The sequence below is a fragment of the Puntigrus tetrazona genome, chromosome 11 (genome assembly GCF_018831695.1).
Source record: "Puntigrus tetrazona isolate hp1 chromosome 11, ASM1883169v1, whole genome shotgun sequence".
In the NCBI taxonomy this organism is placed as follows: Eukaryota; Metazoa; Chordata; class Actinopteri; order Cypriniformes; family Cyprinidae; genus Puntigrus; species Puntigrus tetrazona.
Genome location: NC_056709.1, coordinates 1,220,851 through 1,239,967, shown reverse-complemented (window position 1 = coordinate 1,239,967; position 19,117 = coordinate 1,220,851). Strand labels below are relative to the sequence as shown.

The following is a 19,117-nucleotide window of genomic DNA, read 5'->3' as shown; positions in this document are numbered from 1 at the left end:
ATGACCGCCGTTCTTCCCATGCTTGCAGAGGCGTGTGGCGTGGGTCCAGACGAGGCCGGAGATCCCGCGCTGGACGAGTCCGACGGAGACGAGTGTGAAGACGAGCCCATGGCACCGCTGGCCAGCAACACCGAGGACCTGGGGTCAGACGAGGACAATCTGTCTGCAGGTCAGCATCCGCGAAAGTGGCTGACACCAGGACACACTTCAAGTTTAACTTCTTTGTGATTATTTGAAAGTAGTAGACGTCCCACAATGCACTGCAGACTCACATTAATGGACAAAAACAATTTCCGTACGATTTTGTACTTTACTTATTTATTCTGTTTTAGGAATATGACGCATTAGCGAAGCAAAACAGGTTTCAGTGATTCTTGATACTGACAGCGAAAAAATGAGCGCATAAACAGTTTTATATTTAGAAATGGATAGAAACATTTAAGTGTAACGTATGTTAGAATTGATGTATGTGCAACTTAGGCCAGCGTTTGCTTTGTCTTTTTGAAAGATTTTATAAAAACCGACATGTATGTATTGCTAGAATGCATTTGAAAAACAGTATAATTGATATAAAACTAATACAAAAATCTAGAATCTGAGGATGAAAAAAGAGAAAATTGCTTTTAAAGTTGTCCAAATGAAGTTCTTAGCAATGCATATTACTAATCAAACATTAAGTTTTGAAATATTTACGGTAGAAAATTTACAAAATATCTTCACGACACTTTATCTTTACTAATATGCTAATAATTTATGACATAAAAGAAAAAGTAGACCAGTTAAAGCACGTCTGATTGAATTTTTACTTCAAATACACTTGAAATGTGTTGGAATTACAGACTATTATTATTATTCAAAGATCAGTGACATTCAAACACATTTTAGGCTCAATATAAAGAAATGTGCCCAAGCGGTATTCCAAGTAAAGCTTCATTAGAATTAGTCTTATTTCAGCAAATCTTTTAATCGATTTGAAGTATACTTAGTGTTTAAAAATGCATTTGAACAGCACTAGGTGGCGGCAGAGATTACAGAACGCTCTTTTCTGACCCGATCTCTTCCCAGCGCGAGACGCCACAGAGACGATAGACACAGAAGGGGAACTCGAACAAAGTGAGGACGAGGAGAAGCCCTGCGTCGACGCCGCGAGCAGAGGGGCCAGCGCGGGGCCCCCGGAGGCCCCCGAGTGTCATGAGCAGAAAAAAGAGGAGGCGGCGCTCAGAGAAATCCACACTCCTCCGGCCAGACTTCCTGTGAAGCTGCTCACCAGACTGGGCAGCCTCGACAGTCCGTATCATAACGCACGCACAACAGTTTTCTAGATTTGTGCTCTTTTGTTTACTCCTTACTCTTCTCCGTCAGGCACCCACTCGAACCCGAGCCGGCCCGCTCCGGCCACGCTGCCCAGGAACTTCACCCTGCCCAAAGACGCCCTGCGGGGCCGCATCTCGACCCCCACGGGCTCCCCTCACTTAGGCCTGATGCACCCTCAGCTGCCCCCTAGCTGTATCATCGAGGAACTGCATCGCGCTCTGGCCTCCAAACACCGGCAGGACAGGTGAGGGATCAGCAATCCTTCAAAATAAATCTCAGCAGGACCGCGTTTATGCGACCAAAAATAAAGTAACTATTTTTTATGTGAAGATCTCAACGCTAATTCATTGCAAGCGGTTTTACTTTTATTGTGTCCGCTCTCGATATAAAGCAAAGTCACCGTCGAGAAACAATGATTTAAACCACTTCTATTATATTTGTATCTGTACCATTTAAAGATTTGGGGCCAGGAATGTGTTTAATGTTTGTGAAAGATGTCTCGCTGGAAGCAAAAGAGATATTACTACGGTTTAAAAAAGCTGTTTCTCTTGAATATATTTTAAACCGTAATTTATTTCTGTAATCAAAGCTGATTTTTCGGAAATCATTCTCTAAGATGCTGATTCGCAGCTCAAGGAGTTTATTATCAAATGTTTTTTGTGGAAATCGTGATTAGTTAGAATTAGTTAGAATTCTTTGATGAATTGAAACAGCGTTTATTTGAAATAGAAATGATAATCTGTAGTCACCTTTGATCAAATAAAATATTTTGCTGAACATCAGCAAAAGTTTCTCACCTCAAACAGTACAGTGCACTAAAAATTATCCCACATTTTTTAAAAATATAATTTATGCATGTGACAGGGTACGTTTAACTGTTAAATTTAGTAATGAATTTTTAAAATTAATTTTCAATCGTTTTTTTATCATGCACATCTATTCTTTTTCATAGTTTCCACGGTAAGGAGATCCGTAGCTCTCCCAGGCGGCGCTCGGACGGCCGTCTGTCCCGCACCGCCAGCACTGAGAATGAGCCGAGCGAAGAGGTGCAGAACAAGAAGGAGGCGGAAGAGAACAAGGAGAACATGCGTCTGGACGAATACTACAGCGACCAGGACAGCTGGAACGAGTCCGTCATCTCCGGTCTGTTTCTTACACTTCAAACTGAGATTTGGGATCAGTGTATTTTGGCGTTATTTACGCACTTACTTCAATAACATGCCGCCGACCCAGATTCAGTGGCTGTGATATTTATTAAGCAAGGTGTTCTTAATTTTTTGCAAATTGGTCTCCGAGTACCTGTTAAAAAGGTTGAAATGCTCATGCATTTTGTTGCATTCAGAATGCTCCTCATGCCCGAAATGAAGAGGCTTTTCTTCTTCCAGACTTGATTTGTCAGCAACATCTGGTGTCCCACTTCTAACACAGTCTGCTGTCATTACATGTGGGCCAGAGAGAGAGAGAGACAGAGAGAGAGAGAGAGAGAGAGAGAGAGAGAGAGAGAGAGAGAGAGAGAGAGAGAGAGAGAGAGAGAGAGAGAGAGAGAGAGAGAGAGAGAGAGAGAGAGAGAGAGAGAGAGAGAGAGAGAGAGAGAGAGAGAGAGAGAGAGAGAGAGAGAGAGAGAGAGAGAGAGAGAGAGAGAGAGAGAGAGAGAGAGAGAGAGAGAGAGAGAGAGAGAGAGAGAGAGAGAGAGAGAGACAGAGAGAGAGACAGAGAGAGAGAGAGAGAGAGAGAGAGACAGAGAGAGAGAGAGAGAGAGAGAGAGAGAGAGAGAGAGAGAGAGAGAGAGAGAGAGAGAGAGAGAGAGAGAGAGAGAGAGAGAGAGAGAGAGAGAGAGAGAGAGAGAGAGAGAGAGAGAGAGAGAGAGAGAGAGAGAGAGAGAGAGAGAGAGAGAGAGAGAGAGAGAGAGAGAGAGAGAGAGAGAGAGAGAGAGAGAGAGAGAGAGAGAGAGAGAGAGAGAGAGAGAGAGAGAGAGAGAGAGAGAGAGAGAGAGAGAGAGAGAGAGAGAGAGAGAGAGAGAGAGAGAGAGAGAGAGAGAGAGAGAGAGAGAGAGAGAGAGAGAGAGAGAGAGAGAGAGAGAGAGAGAGAGAGAGAGAGAGAGAGAGAGAGAGAGAGAGAGAGAGAGAGAGAGAGAGAGAGAGAGAGAGAGAGAGAGAGAGAGACAGAGAGAGAGACAGAGAGAGAGAGAGAGAGAGAGAGAGAGAGAGAGAGAGAGAGAGAGAGAGAGAGAGAGAGAGAGAGAGAGAGAGAGAGAGAGAGAGAGAGAGAGAGAGAGAGAGAGAGAGAGAGAGAGAGAGAAAGAGAAAGAGAGAGAGAGAGAGACAGAGAGAGAGAGAGACAGAGAGAGAGAGAGAGAGAGAGAGAGAGAGAGAGAGAGAGAGAGAGAGAGAGAGAGAGAGAGAGAGAGAGAGAGAGAGAGAGAGAGAGAGAGAGAGAGAGAGAGAGAGAGAGAGAGAGAGAGAGAGAGAGAGAGAGAGAGAGAGAGAGAGAGAGAGAGAGACAGAGAGAGGGGAGAGACAGAGAGAGAGAGACAGAGAGAGAGAGAGAGAGAGAGAGAGAGAGAGAGAGAGAGAGAGAGAGAGAGAGAGAGAGAGAGAGAGAGAGAGAGAGAGAGAGAGAGAGAGACAGAGAGAGAGAGACAGAGAGAGAGAGAGACAGAGAGAGAGAGAGAGAGAGAACATGCAAAAACAAGACTGAATGAAACCCAACAGCTCTTCACTGACGCTGCTGATTCCTCCATTCATGTGTAGCCTACTAGTATTTGGAGAAAACTTACCGGTTATAGTTGAAATGATGAACAATTCTGACAGTCAAACCGATAAGAATGAATGAATGTCATGAAACCTGTTTGCTATAATGAAACCAACCCTTGTATCATGACTCTTTTGGTTCATTCGGAAATGATTATATGAAGACGTGTTTGGTTCTGTGCAGGTACACTTCCACGACGAATGAGGAAGGAGCTTCTGGCAGTAAAGCTGCGGAACAGACCCAGCAAACAGGAGCTGGAGGACAGGAACATCTTCCCTGTGCGCAGTGATCAGGAACGCCAGGAGATCCGGCAGCAGATCGAAATGAAGCTGGCCAAGTGAGTCTTAGTCCATGTCCTGACCTACTGATGCTATGAAGGTTTAACACACACTACCGATCAAAAGTCTGGATTTTAGAGTACTTTTATTCAACAAGGATGCTTATATTGAAAGGTTCTCCCAAAATTTCTATTCACGCTCACAGAGAATATTGTCTTTATTCAATATTGTTCATAATCAAATGCAGTTTCTTGAGCTGCAAATCAGCATCTTAGAAACATTTTTGAAGGATCATGTCAAAACATTTTCCTATCCTGCATTATTGCATGTCATTATTTGCTTTTAGAGTTTTCCCTTCTGTCTGCGATCAGATTTCTGAGTATTGCTAGTATTAAAGATGGTCTGAATGACTCGTGCATTGAAAACAATTGAGAAAACATACTTTTCAAGACAGTATTGCGTAACTGTACTTCACGCATTCACGAAACAACAAAAATGGATATCACTGAAAAAAATATGTTGCACCACAGGATATCAGTGATTTGTGTTGTTTAGCCATCAGTTTAATGTCCATGCAGTATCTACAGCACATATTATCTGCATGTCAGCCAGCAGGGGGAGATATAACATTTCTGTGAAACACAAGTAAATGATCACACGCTGGTATCTCCACCCTTTCTTTTCTGTCATATTTGAGTCAGCTTGACAAAAACTGAAGTGCTTTTGTGTTCATTTTGAGTTTGAGGAGGACTTTGGATCATTCTTCTAGAAGGTTCAACCACGGCTTCCTGATAGTCGGTCAGCTGTGTTGGCGTGTACTGGTAGTTTATGGTATCATGTCTCCTAACATGCTGTCTGGAGACCTTTGAATGGAAAACACACCACACATCTATCAGTATACTTTACAGGAAACATTTAGCTGTCAGAACTTCTGTCTGTGCCAAATCTCTTCCTAGTTGTGTTTCCAGAAAACAGTTTTGGCTAAAGATTTCACTAAACAGTTCAACTAAGAGTTCGGCAAACTGCATGCGTTTGTTGGTTGAGGATAGCGAAAGCTTTTTTATAGTAAACCAATGTATTTATGTAGGTGGCGTCTGATGGTAGTTTTTGGATTTTCTGAACCAACCAACGTCTGAAATTGTTCCAGTGTGTTCCTTGTAGGTTTTATGGATATTCTGGTGCGGTGAAAAAACGATTTGTTCAAATGAATCAGTAGAAAGAGCAGACAGTGAGGTGGGTATTTCAGAAACGGTTTAGATATTTAAGGGCGTCACAGATTTGCAGAGCAATAGTCAGATAAACCTCTTTTTGTCTGGCTCTCCAGAAAACTTTAAGCTAGCTTTTAGAGCGGCCAGATGTCCTCTGTTTGCTGGGAAATACAGGACCTTCCCATGCAAAACAGGACATCTGCTTACCGTAAGTGATTTGAAAGCCATTTCATTCAGAGAAAAAACAATCAACAGTCTTTGCAAGCCTGCTCGGTCTTAGTGGTATTTTTATTCTCGCTTTGAATTTAGTTTCTTGGAGACCACCCTTAGGCGTCCTCATGAGACGGGCTCATTTATCATTTATGCTTCTTGCTTAAGTTGGTCAAGTCATTAACTGGTTATGCCTCCTCAGTGTCTGGGTAATAAACTGCAATTTCTGCCAGTGTCCTCTCGGTTCCAGTGTATTTCTCCTCCTCTGCTGTAATTATAAGTGAGCTAATAAAGTATTAATGAGAACGTTGTGTGTAATCCCAATGGCTGTAAATAACTGGAGAGTTGCTGAAGTAAGAGGAGGTCTAAAGGATGCTTCTACTAATCAACTGCTTCCTTTACTAAAGCTGGACAGATCTTTTCTAACCACTCTCTTAAAAACGCTGGGTTAAATACCAGTACTAGTCAGTACTGGCTAAAATATGGACAAACCCAGCAACTGGTTTGTAAAACAATATATTGCTAAATTTGTGTGAGAGGTTTCGTAGAACTCTACAACTTGAATTCCAGAAATGTTGGATTTTTTTATATATAAAATGAAAACTAAAAGACTTTCACAATCTTATGAGCCAATATTATTCACAATATAACACAGAGAACGTAACAAATGTTAAAAACTGAGAAATTTGACACTTTTATTCAACAATTTACACAAATTTGATGCCTGCTGCGGGTCTCAAAAGGAATGCCAGAATTTTTTATTGTTGATGTTTTTTTAAGGGTTCAGCTGGGAGAACATCTAGCGACTAATTAAGTTAACTGACATCTGGTCTGTAACATGATTAGTTATAAAAGGGATGTCTTACAGAGAGAGTCTCAGAAGTAAGCATGAGCAGAGGCTCTCCAATCTGTGAAAGAGCACGTAAAAAGATTGTGACATGCTTCAGAAACAACATTCTCAAAGTCAAATTGCAAAAGCTTTGCAAATCTCACCATCTACAGTGCATAACCTCATCACAAATTCTCTGTGTGTAAGGGACAAGACTGAAGACCTTTTTGACCTGTTTGTGGTTTCAACCTGTCCTCCAACTAATACACCCTTATAGGTTGTTCGTCCAAATCCCTGAAATACGACCCATCATTTTCATATCAATGTTTCATTCTCTTTTATCTGTGTTGTTATGTGGGTTTGGTGTGGCTTAGTTAGTAGTGCATTGCATTAAACGATGATATGTGTTCATGCGATCATGGGTTCAATCCCAGAGAATGGGCATTTTACCTAAGATGTATATGCAATATAAATCATGATTTTGCATTAGTTCGGGAAGGAGTAGTTCAGGTGTGAAATATGAAATATGTACGGATTGCCGTGAGATCGGTGTGAAAAGTCCACACGTTGCTTTTAAATAAATGATAATGACACGGTAATGACAGTCATAAGTCATGTCAGGACAACAGATGCAAGAGATGTCCTCTAGAGGGCGCTTAACTTTAAAACCTAAAAACAGGTCGTGATAAGGTGCTTGCACAAACAACCAGTGGGGTCAGTTTTTGTTGGAGGACAGGCTCCGTGGTTTTTGGGCCATCAGACGATACTGCATCACGATTCTGTCATTGACGTTACTAAATGGGCTCAGGAATACTTCCAGAAACCACTGTCAGTAAACACAATCCACCGTGATATCTGCAGATGCTAACTAAAGTCCACCGAGCTAAAGAGCAGGGAGACCTTCCAGCATATTATCAGCGTTCAGTTTAACATCCAGTATGTGTTCTACTGTGAATATAATGCTCATTGATTTGAAATTTGTTGAATTTCTGAAGAAATATATTACAGAATCTGGATGAAGATGATACTTTGAAATGTAATGTTGTGTGGTTTGAGCTTTCGTAGCTTAAGTCAAGTGATTACCGCTACGTAGTTTAGGCAAGTACGAGCTAGGGTTGAAATGAATAATCAACATTTTTGAAGTGTTCAATGTAAAAAAATCAAATGAAGTGGTCTGTAGCAATGCTAATCCATGCTAACCCATGTGCTTTGTATTTAACCCATCCGAGTGTACACACAGCAGTAAATAGTGAACATGTGACCTCATATGACCTAATTTAAAGGCCTGCAATAACACAGTTTGACCAGTGTGACACGGTGAGATGCTTTTGAGGCAAACACAACCAAACCAGTAGAGTGTGGGTACGTTTCTTCAAAACTACACAAACTCCTGTCGTGTGTGAAGGCCCAAATAATCACAGCCAAGCTATATTTTGTTGTTTGGTTAGGGATAAAAAAGAAGATTGGTATATGCAAGCAGTGCTTTAAAAGCGACATTTAGATGTAAATATAAGGCGTGCTCTTTCTTCACAATAACGAAATAAACACAAAATAAACACGACAGCGCTGAGAATACAGTAGTTAGGAAAACACCGGCTCATAGAAACAGACTCTGCACTCCAGTCACGGCACATTTATGTAACACTTCCTCCAACAGATTGCTTTGCATGATGTTAAGCTTGAAATTACAATTGCAACTTTTATTTCTTGTTATAAAACATGTATATATATATAGAATATGCAGTATTTGAACGAATCGCAAAAGCTGACTAATCGATCAAAGCCTGCTGATTAATCTGTGAAATAGCTGACGTTACTGGATTAATCTCTCTGTCTTGGAGACCTTCCAGTGATATGGTCAACTCGTTTCTAAGCTGAACTGAACTGGATGATGACATCACTAAATCAGTGATTTTAGCTGATTTTTGCATAACTACACACTCTTTTATATGTAATACTGTATAATAAAGGTGACTAGTAATCTCTGGACTAATAAATTATGAAAATAATCACTTGTTGGTGTAGGCAGTACTGCCCCAAACTCCATTAGCTGACGCGTCAGATTAATGATGTCAAATACATGTTTTCTAATACAATTCTTAACGTCTTTAAGCTACTCTAGTCTACTGAACCTCAGTGGTGTGTAATTAGCATGTACTAATTAAACGTGATTGTTGGTAATAAGAAGGATGTTGCTCTTTTTTAGGCACTAAGGCTATTAGAAACACAATCTGAGATCAGAAGATGTTCTGGGATATCAATGACGTGGACATTGACAAGGATTTCGAAACATTTCAACGGCCGTTTATAATCTTCAGTCCATTTCTGAGGCCCTCTGTTGTGGTAATCTGGAGGGTTACGCTGTGTCATGTTGTTTCAGGTGTAAGTATACAGGGAACCCCTCTGGAGTCTGAGACGGGCCACACACAAACAGCTTATGTAAGGCCTCCGCTTACGCAACCGACCGCTTTCAGATCGATCCTGGACACAGCTGAGGATGAACTCCGCTAAGTGGTTAAGAGAAATGGATCCCGGGTCAGATCGTGTCGCGTTTAGGATTTCGTATATTGACGTGTGTGTCAGAAGCCCTGGACTTCATCTCTGTGTTCAATCAGCACATGAAGGGCGTGGTGTGATGTCAGCTTTTGTTTATGGTAAAATTTATCAGTAAAAAGCCATAAAGTTTATATATATATATATATATATATATATATATATATATATATATATATATATATATATATATATATATATATATATATATTTAGACTGATACAAACAGGCTTAATAATAATAATACTTATAGCATTGAATTAATGTTAGAGATTTAGCTCTGGAACAGATGATATATATATATTTAATCACTCTCTCTCTCTCTCTCTCTCTCTCGTATGTATATATATATATATATATATATATATATATATATATATATATATATATATATATATATATATATATATATATTGCTGTCAAATAATTAATCACATTCAAAATTGTACAAAAAGTGATTTATTTGCATAAAACGTGAGTATAGTGTGTACATTTTTATGTATACATGAATACACATATATTTAATAAAAAATAGCTATATTTGTATTTTAAATATAATTATATAGAATATAAAGTATATAAATGCAATGGCTAACACTGTAAGTATGAACAGCAGTAATAGTGAATCATAGTGAATCATAGTGAAACAGATATATACCCATGCTGGATCCACCAGGAGTCTGTGGTGAAGTTAAATACAGCAATTAGTGATTTTGGTTATTCATTGTTTTGCTTTTAATCAAATGACGACGTATGAATCTGTTTGGGGATCCTTGTTTTATGTAGCCGGTGAACCCCCCCTGAAGCTGGATCAATGTTTTTCATACAGAAATGAAAGGAGATGCTCGGATGAGTAGTTATGAAGAGAACTTTATGACGGTATTGAATTGCTCTCGGGGTGTTACGGGAGGAAATATAAGAAAGCAGTGTGTAATGAAAGCATGTGAACGGCTCTCGCGCCCCGTGAGCGGGACTGAGAAGCAGAAAGCCCACAGCGGAGGCCCCCGAGCGGCCCGTGTAACCGGAGCCCTGCGAGAGCGCTGGGTAAACACAGGTGCCGGCTCCCCCTGACGCAGCGACCGCAGGGGACCTCTGTGGACCATACACATCGTCTGCTTTGTTCAGTCCTGGGAAATCATCTCCCGCAAGAACGACTGGTCAACAGACATCCGATGCCCTCGTTTTCAGCAGGAGCCAAACGTGCTCTGACCGATTTGTTCTGGGCTTTTATTGCCGTGAAGCTCAGAAGTCTTAACGGGATCTAATTGAAGTATCGACCGTTTGATTCAGTTTGCGATCTCTGAGTTTGGAGACTGTGGCAAATCTGATGAAGAAAGTCTGGCATTGCTCTCTCGGTGGAAGGCGAAACAACGGCTTTCCATTTTCATTTCTTTGCTGCTGTACCAAATGGCAGTTCATATATTGACCTATCTTTGCATCCAGCACGCTGGGAAAAAAAAAAGACAAGAACTGTCAATCAATCTTTGGTTATGTTGGAAACGCATTAGCACCATCTGCTCCATGAAATTATACAGCTTGATTAACAATATCCAAGCACAATGTTACAGTAAAACCGCCATTTACAGTGTTAACTGCCACGAGTATACTGAAGTTAAAAAAGAAAGCCGTGTGATGAATCAGGGTCTGTCATAAATCACAGACAGTGCTTGAACGCTCATCCTACTGGAACCGCCAACAAAAAGAACCGTGCAGGGACTTCTTCGTGTCCTTTTATTGTTTTTCACAGCAAATGATAAGGTGGCTTATATTTGTACTTTCAAAACAACATCGTTTTAACAATACAGTAAAAATACAGTATTTATGCTGATTCATTCAAAAGTACTTTAACATTTTTACTTCTCAAATCCATGCATTTGAGACAAAATAATTTCAATTAATTAATTAATAAATACATCATTTTTATTTTATTAAATATATATTTTTATCATTTGTGTAATAACTAATTGAAAATTCTTTGTGGGCAAATGTGTCAGTATTATTATGAAATAATAAAGAATAGAATACGAGTAAAAAATACAGTAATGAGAATAAAGTCGAAATTACGAGAATAAAGTTGAAATGTTTCGAGAATCAAGTTCGAATGCTACTTTACTTTTGAAATGTTACTTTCTTGAAGCAAGTTCGTTAAATGCAGGACTAAAAAATAGTCCCTAATCATCGAGAATAGCGTGGAGATTACGGAAAAGGATGTGATCTTACAAAGAAAGATGAAATATGCAGCATAACACCAACAGTGCTCACTTATACTTCATGAAAATAAATAACAGACTTTTAATTTAGCCGGAATACATAATTGGTGTTATGCTGTTTTATTGGTTGTTGCTAAGGGTGGTTGCTAAGGGTGAAGCAGTGCAGTATCGTGAATAAATCACAGCTGCTGACCAATCAGGAATAGTCCAGGAATAGAACTAATTGCATATATAAATACGTAAAAAAAAGGTATTTTAAAACTGCGCTTCTTTTTTCAGCTAGTTACAGAATAGTACTAAATAACTTAAATAATAACAATAATAAAATAGACAAACGCACAACAAAAAAATACTAAATATTTAGCAAAATATACTACTTCAGTTTTTGCTCAATTTTTTTCTGTCGCATTCTTTTTTTTATCAGCGATGCTGCTTTTTAAATGTTGATTTATGTGGCGTTGCTGCACTGATAGTTCCCAGTAATCTTTGGCAGGACATCTCTCGAAACGAGAATTTATGCGAATCATGAAAAACACAAAGAGAGCTAATGGTGGCTAGACTTTCTGACACTCGCATTGCTGCTTAAATAGCGCACACATAGTCTATTATTAAAGCTAGGAGTAGTACTACAGCGCGCTTTGTTGTTATGTTATGCAACGGATTTTGCTGTACCCCGGTCAGGAAATGAACCTCTATCCGGTCGTTGGAATCAATCGACACCGTCCTTGTTGTGTAACTTCTTTCAGGACGTGCTCTTGTGTAACACGGTTTTGGGCACATCGGCGTTCGAACTGTGCCAGACTGCAGTGGGCTGCACGGCCGGGAAGGGGGATCCCTCTCTGGTGCTATTTTTAGACTGCTGCATTGTCAGTGGCTCCGAAAACCCGCAGCGGGACTCCCGATCAATCCTCTACGTCACTGTTGCTACCTCAAGGAGGGAAGAGATTGCATTCGGCCCGCCGTGCTGCCACTTTTCCAGTCCTGCCCTGTCATAGTGACCCACTGTTCCCCATCGACCTTGGCTTGCCGTAACGATCTTACCACCACGGCAGATCCTCGAGCCCCTCCTGGGATGACCTTACTATCAATAGTCCTTCTCCGACAGAGATGCCCAAAGGACCCGTGCTGTGGCTAAATATAGTCGGGCGAGCTGATGAATTATGCATGGACACGCTCGCAGTCCTTGGCGTTTACGAGAGCGGAGCGCAGCTCGTGATGGAGACGGGAGAATATGACAGCTGGCTGTTTAACGTGCGGAGCTGCATGTTCGTTTGATGGCGACGGCTCTGTGCTAGAATAACAAGACGCCCACTCGCAGATGCTCCACTAAACCACAGCCAGGTTTACGCTTAGACGTCCGGCAGGGCACCAGCTTTGATTGTCAGCGCTCCGTTCTGTTGATACCACGGTTATGGAAATAGAACAGATCTGTGAAAAAGCCCGTGATTGATGGATGCTGGGATTTTTACAGTCTGGCATTGTTAAAATCACATTAAAACAGAATGCGCTCTTTGGGTTCACCGAAGAACCACTTCTTGATTGACGTATAGAACATTTCAAAAGAACAGTTCACCCAAAAACTCTAAAACTTGGATATGGATCTCAATATCTTGATGGGAGTTAATGGGATTAAGGTCCATTTTCTTTTAACAAGTGCTTGATTTGAACATATTTCTTGTTTGTGAAAAAGCTGCATCATATTTTTGTGGAAAGCAGATGGATTTGTTCCTTAAGATGTTACCTGATGGGTGTGGATTATTGTGATGTTTGTATTTCATTCCGACGGCACCCATCAGAAGAGATCTTCCCATTCTGTTCCCATTGAGAAACTCATTTCAGATGGCCTGAGGAGAACATCATTTCTGCAAATGTTTATTTTCAAGTGAAAATTTTAATTCAGTAGTCTTGTGAAATATCCAATTAATAGTCCAAAATACTTTTTGTCTTTGTGCAAAAGCAGGAAGAGAAAGAAGTTTATTCAAGCACTATAGAATTCACTAGCAGATGAATCTTCAGAAAGACCTGTATAATACGCTAGTCTCAATCTCTCACATACACGCTTTCTTCTTGCATAATGAAATCACATAAATATTTCATGCACGTTTTTTATTGGAATCATTGAATAATTATACATAAAAGAGACTGAAACAGATGTCATTTTTTTAACTTGCAGTGTTTTTAGTGCATAGCGTTTTGAGAAATGTTGTGTGTTCAATTCTGAAGCTCGCAGTGCCTTGAGAAGAAAATAAAATTGGCATGCGATAAATATAAATAGACCCCCATCACATGGATGTCATGCTGTAGCACACAAAGCTGGGGAATATATAGCCTGGAATAGTTCCTTCTTCCAGAAAACCCCCGATGTAGAAATCCAGTTGGTTGCTATTTATAGAAGCAACAATTTATAGCCCACATCACGACTCACGACTCAGACTCAGCTCGATGCACGCTGGGCTCATTACCCTCTCCACAGCTCTCAATGGCAGCTGCAGTTGCTAGGCAACAGTGGCCACTCAATAGCGGCTGGATGTGTTTTTTGTTCTGGTGGCAATGTAGGGGAGTCTTTCTTCTGGCCGCTAAAATATAATAGCCGTGGTCCCTCCGGAATCCTCCGTACAGTACAACCTGCAATTCAAGACACAATTTCTTCCTTCAAGGCAGACACAGAGCGTTCAGCACAAGCAGTTCACGGTAGCCCTGAATGACAGTTTTGAAGGAAATTGCGTGTTTGACAGGGGACAGGGGATTGAAGATAATTTTGACATTTTATGAAAGGCAGCTTGACTCTACCGATTGCACTGGCACAATGCTTGTGGGTTGCTAGGGAGATTTGGGTAGTTGCTAAGCGGTTGCTTTACTGAGTGAAGTCAGACGAGAAACTCCCAAGTGGCATTCTGCTATCTGCACTAGATATTGTTAGCCTGTGGGATTTTTTTTCACCTGTTTTATTATCATCAGATGCAGCCCCTTTAAAAGCAGCTCCTCCAAGCGCTGTACACAATGTAAACGGAGAATAAGTAAAAGCCAATATGCAATGCAATGCAGAAATATTTTCTAGATATATGCTGTATATATATATATATACAGATGTGATTGGGTCACACAGGACTCAGAGTCATGACCTTTCGTAGCGATGGGCGTTCATCTCCTGATCAGTTTGGACCAGTTACCCATGCATGGCTACAGGATTATCATTGACTGTGTGTTCCTGGCCCGTATCTCTCTGCTAAATTAAGCTCAGCTTCGCAACCAGGCAACGGCCCAGTGCTTCGGATCCATGGCGACTTCATAACTACTAGATATCATTCGGGACGTGCGTGACGCCGGCGCCGGATGTGACATCGCCTTTTACAACTCCAAAAAAAGCCCAGATCCTGGAATTAGATGCTGCCATCCCACGGTGAAAGCGCTATATTTACATTTGAATACACTTGCTAATTAAGTCATCAGAGGCACAATACGGTACACAACCAATTAAACGCTGCCCACATTCCACTGCATCAGAGTTACGTATTCCAGATCTTCAACGCAGACGCACATGGTTTCGAAATCTTTTGTCCTGCTTTATTCTTTCTAGAAAATGATCTTATTTAGTTTGCCTGTATACATTGGGAATACATTATACAGTGGTTTTCCAAAGAGGATGAACAAACAGACGTGTAAAAAACAGCATGCATTAAATGGTTGATGTTTTGTTGCATAGCACTCTTCTAAAATAGCACCAAACTGGTTCCAATAAAAAATCCCAGTATTGGAAAATCAATCGCTGGAAAGGGCTGAGTTGCTATGTGGGCCACAAATAGACAGTTCCTCCGGCGGCAGACATTGTTTCAACCCAACAGCAAATCGATTTGCGCTCATTCCCAGTCCGGGCCTCACGAGGATACGATCTTTTTAAGGAAAGAGCTGAATGGGTCAAAAATAATGCATGAAGCAATTAGTATCTTGTTCGGCTCCAATTTACCCAGCTTGAAGAAAAGATGCTTTCTCGTGGTATTTATAATGCATTTGAGGCGTGCCGAGCGGGTTGGTAAATCTATTTTCTTGTAATGAATCAGTCGCGTTTGTCGGCTCACAGCTGTCATGAGTTTCTGAAGTACATCAGAGGAGAAACACAGCGGGCGCCAGATCAGGCCGTATCACACTTTAGAGTGACTATAGATGTGGAGGCGTTTGAAGATCAGACCTCACGTCGTTACTCAGGGGCGCCAGCTCTTTGTCTCACATGTTGCTCTCTTCTAAAGAGCAGACCTGGGGTCAGATCTGATGAATTATTGAAAGCGCGCCCGGGAATAAAATTGCTTTCATGTCTAAGCCTTTATTTATATATTTGCTAAATAGTACAGTAGGCACTGTTGCGCTACCTTTCTATTTGTCGTCTGTTAATGTTAGACGATCATTTCAAACCATGTTCAATGCAAAGTTAGACAGTGAAGTTCAGATGGAGGCGATGCTTCCACTCAGCAACTGATTCTAGTTTCTCCAGGTTTCTCCGCTCTGTCCTGGATGGGCTTTGGGTTCCTTGCTGAGTTGGGGATTATGATCGATTTGACTGCACTGATAAATGAAGTGTGTAATCTTGTCCTCATGCATTACTCTCACTCTGCTCTCCTGTTTGATGCTGTTCAGTGCTTTGACGCGGTCTGTATTGTTGCAAAAGTAAGACAGCACAACAATTTGATGTTTCTTGAGCATCAGATCAGCATATTACAGCGATTTCTGAAAGATCGAAGACCGAAATAATGATATATTGTAATAATATTTATAACTGCGTGTATAGTGCTTTATAAACTTAACAAATGGTTTTCACAGCGGCATATATTTCAATTTGAAATGCGCGAAAAATGATCATTGAAGACTATTGAATGCTTTGACTAGTACAAGATTAATAACTCGTACGTCATTTTGACAATTATAATATAATAACTTTGTTATCACACACTGCAAATGGCTCTGTGTTATATCACATCGAGATTTAAGGTCCTTCGTCTCTCTAATTTTTAGTCCGCGCTCAGGAATCCAAACGACACCCGAAGAAGCTCCCTGGAAGTTACATAAACGCTCAAACTATTCCTAAGCGCGGATGTAACTTTTGTAACGACGCCTGACATCCCTGTCCCTCGGGGCGTCCTCGACACACTCGGCTGTCAGTCAGAGCCGTAATGGCCACCCATGCAGTCAGCGCCTGTCTGAAGCTCCGCCGGGGCGACCGGGACGAGGGTCAGGCATTAAGGCACAGCTCGCTGGACAATGGCAGGCCGTGAAATCCAGACTGACTCACAAGCACTCGCTGACGCTCCCATCAGGCCCTGCTCCTGTAACCGGCTTATCGCTCTGACACAGCGGCGGCTCACTTAATATATAGCACATCTTCATGTTTCATAAGTGGAGGAGGTTATGGGCGGGAAGGAGCGAGACCTCGGGGTAACCACAGAGAACCCAACACCTCTGTGCTGCTCTATGCATTTCTTTTTATAGCACAATTTCAGAAATAAATGCTGGATTTTAGTGGTTTTCAAATGAATTGGAAAAAAATCATCAACTTTATACATAGTTTGTATTCAAGTTTTTATATCTATAAGGAGCAACTGAAAAATATATATATATATATATATATATATATATATATATATATATATATATATATATATATATATATATATATATATATAAATAAAAACATGTTTCTTGAATATATCCATGCATGTGATTGTATTTATTGTATATGTTTATGTTGGATCAGATTAATTATGATTAATCATTTGACAGCACTAACTAATTAAACAGTAAAATCAAAAGTAATTATTGTCATTTAATGGACTTGAGTTAACGTGGACTAACAATGTAGTTGTATTTTTTTATTAACTAATCTTAATAAAGACCAATAAATAATTTAACAGATGTAGTGCTTATCGTCGGTTCATGTTATTTAATTCATAACAAATTAAATCTTATTGTATTTTCTATTATAGCTGAACGCAGTTAACGAATGGAAGAGAAAAACCTATTGAATTCGACCGTATACGTATTTTCGGGAGCCTATTGTTTCCGTGCTTTTAAAGGCTTCGGAGTACGGCGGCGTCACATGCCTCGGCTCAGTCTCCCCACAGCTGATATTTCCAGGACCGGGGGCCAATCAGAAGAGATTCGAAAATATCCTTCTCTGGTTTGGAACTGTGCTTTTTATCAGCAGTCTGTGTGCGAGTCGGCCTTAGGCCTTCTGTCTGCGGGATGCATGGCCTCATGTTCTAAAGCGGGTGAAGACTGTCATGTGAGCAAGTGATACGAAGCTGCGCGTCATACGGGCGATGTAGGGTTCACCTGGGGGTCTGGAAGGTGGTCTGCAAAACTGAGTTTGAGGTCTGTTGTAATCTTAAAGCACGGTTAGACAAAACAAGATCAGTCCTGTCTCACTGAACACATGTCAAGTCTCTCTCTCTTTATATATGTGATGTTATTATTGTATTGCTTTTTCATGCCATCACAGACTCATTGTGCGAGCACACCCTTTCCATATATGGGACAAAATACCATATTCTATATAATTTTTAAGCGAATCTGTTCATTTGGTAAACGCCAATATCACCTTTTCCCCCAAGTAAAGAAAAGAAGCATGATATTTAACGATTCAACGCTTGACATTTTGTTGAAAAGCGCTTAGCATCGTGTGGCTTTAATGAAAGCGTGGATAAGTTGAACGATTACATAATTTCGCATCCACATATTTCTTCGCCCCGCCCAACGCGTCGTTTAGAACCTCGGACAACCGAGAGGTGCTTTCCCCCCACGCCCTACAGTGGACGAGTTGTTTTAATTTGGTGGAATATATGTTTTTGTGTCACTCGTATTAAAGCCTGAGCCGCCAGAGGTTGTATTTTCCCTGACTGCAGCACATTCGTCCTGCGCGCGCACTGAGGGTGCGTGGGAACCTCTGCCGCACGCGCCGCCCCCTTTATAAATGATGCGTAAAGGATCTCCAGTATCACACACGGCACTCGGACACTTCAGAGAACTCAGGACCAGATGCGCACCTTCGTCTCCGCGTTATCTTTTTCACTCTTTTCTACTGCTTTTTGATACGAACCGGCGCGTTCCTCCGTCGATGAGGCTTTCGCTCGACTACCGCGCTCTCGCGAACAAGCGCCGTTCGCTTCGTTCCGTCAAATCAGGGAATCTCGAGCACAGATAATAATAATAGTAATAAACCCGGTGATGTGGAAGTGCTTCAGTCGTGCTGATCCTCGGCGATGGGACGCGGGGTTTCCCTGTAAGACGCGCGGACCGCGGGATCCCCGCTGCTGAGCACAGACTGTCACGGACACTTTGGAGATCGCGTAAAGATGGTCCAGAACGTGATTTTGGTGTTTTTCCGCAGGAGACTGAGTCAGAGACCCGCGGTGGAGGAGCTGGAGAGCAGGAACATCCTCAAACGTGAGTACGGCACCCGTCCGCTCAGAGAGACCTTTCTTGGTCCATCACCTGCCTGGTGACAAACAGAGACAACTGCCGCGTTTTTATTCAGGCAGCTTAATGCACTAACTTTTATTGTAAGTGTGATACTGAAGTACTAATATTCCACGTAGTCCAGTGAACAGTGTGAGGTTATAAAGTTTTAATAAGTAGGCTAAATGAGGCTGCAGTTATGTTTGCACAATGTCAGCACCCAATATAACATTCATCCATTTATTATTATTTTAAGTAATTTAAACGAAGATCACTGGAGTATGTTTTGCAAGAAAACACAGTTTTTGCAACTTAGAAATA

General features: G+C 41.1%; 1 protein-coding gene across 1 annotated transcript in view; it reads left to right on the top strand.

Annotated features, from left to right (window-relative positions):
- phactr3b (phosphatase and actin regulator 3b) overlaps nucleotides 1-19,117 on the top strand; it is a 42,872-nt gene that overhangs the window by 20,123 nt on the left and 3,632 nt on the right. Inside the window, exons 4-9 of the mRNA XM_043251560.1 lie at nucleotides 29-169; nucleotides 1,066-1,287; nucleotides 1,363-1,558; nucleotides 2,267-2,457; nucleotides 4,249-4,402; nucleotides 18,729-18,784. Of these exons, the coding sequence (XP_043107495.1) occupies nucleotides 29-169; nucleotides 1,066-1,287; nucleotides 1,363-1,558; nucleotides 2,267-2,457; nucleotides 4,249-4,402; nucleotides 18,729-18,784 (960 nt within the window). The remainder of the gene's footprint in view (nucleotides 1-28; nucleotides 170-1,065; nucleotides 1,288-1,362; nucleotides 1,559-2,266; nucleotides 2,458-4,248; nucleotides 4,403-18,728; nucleotides 18,785-19,117) is intronic.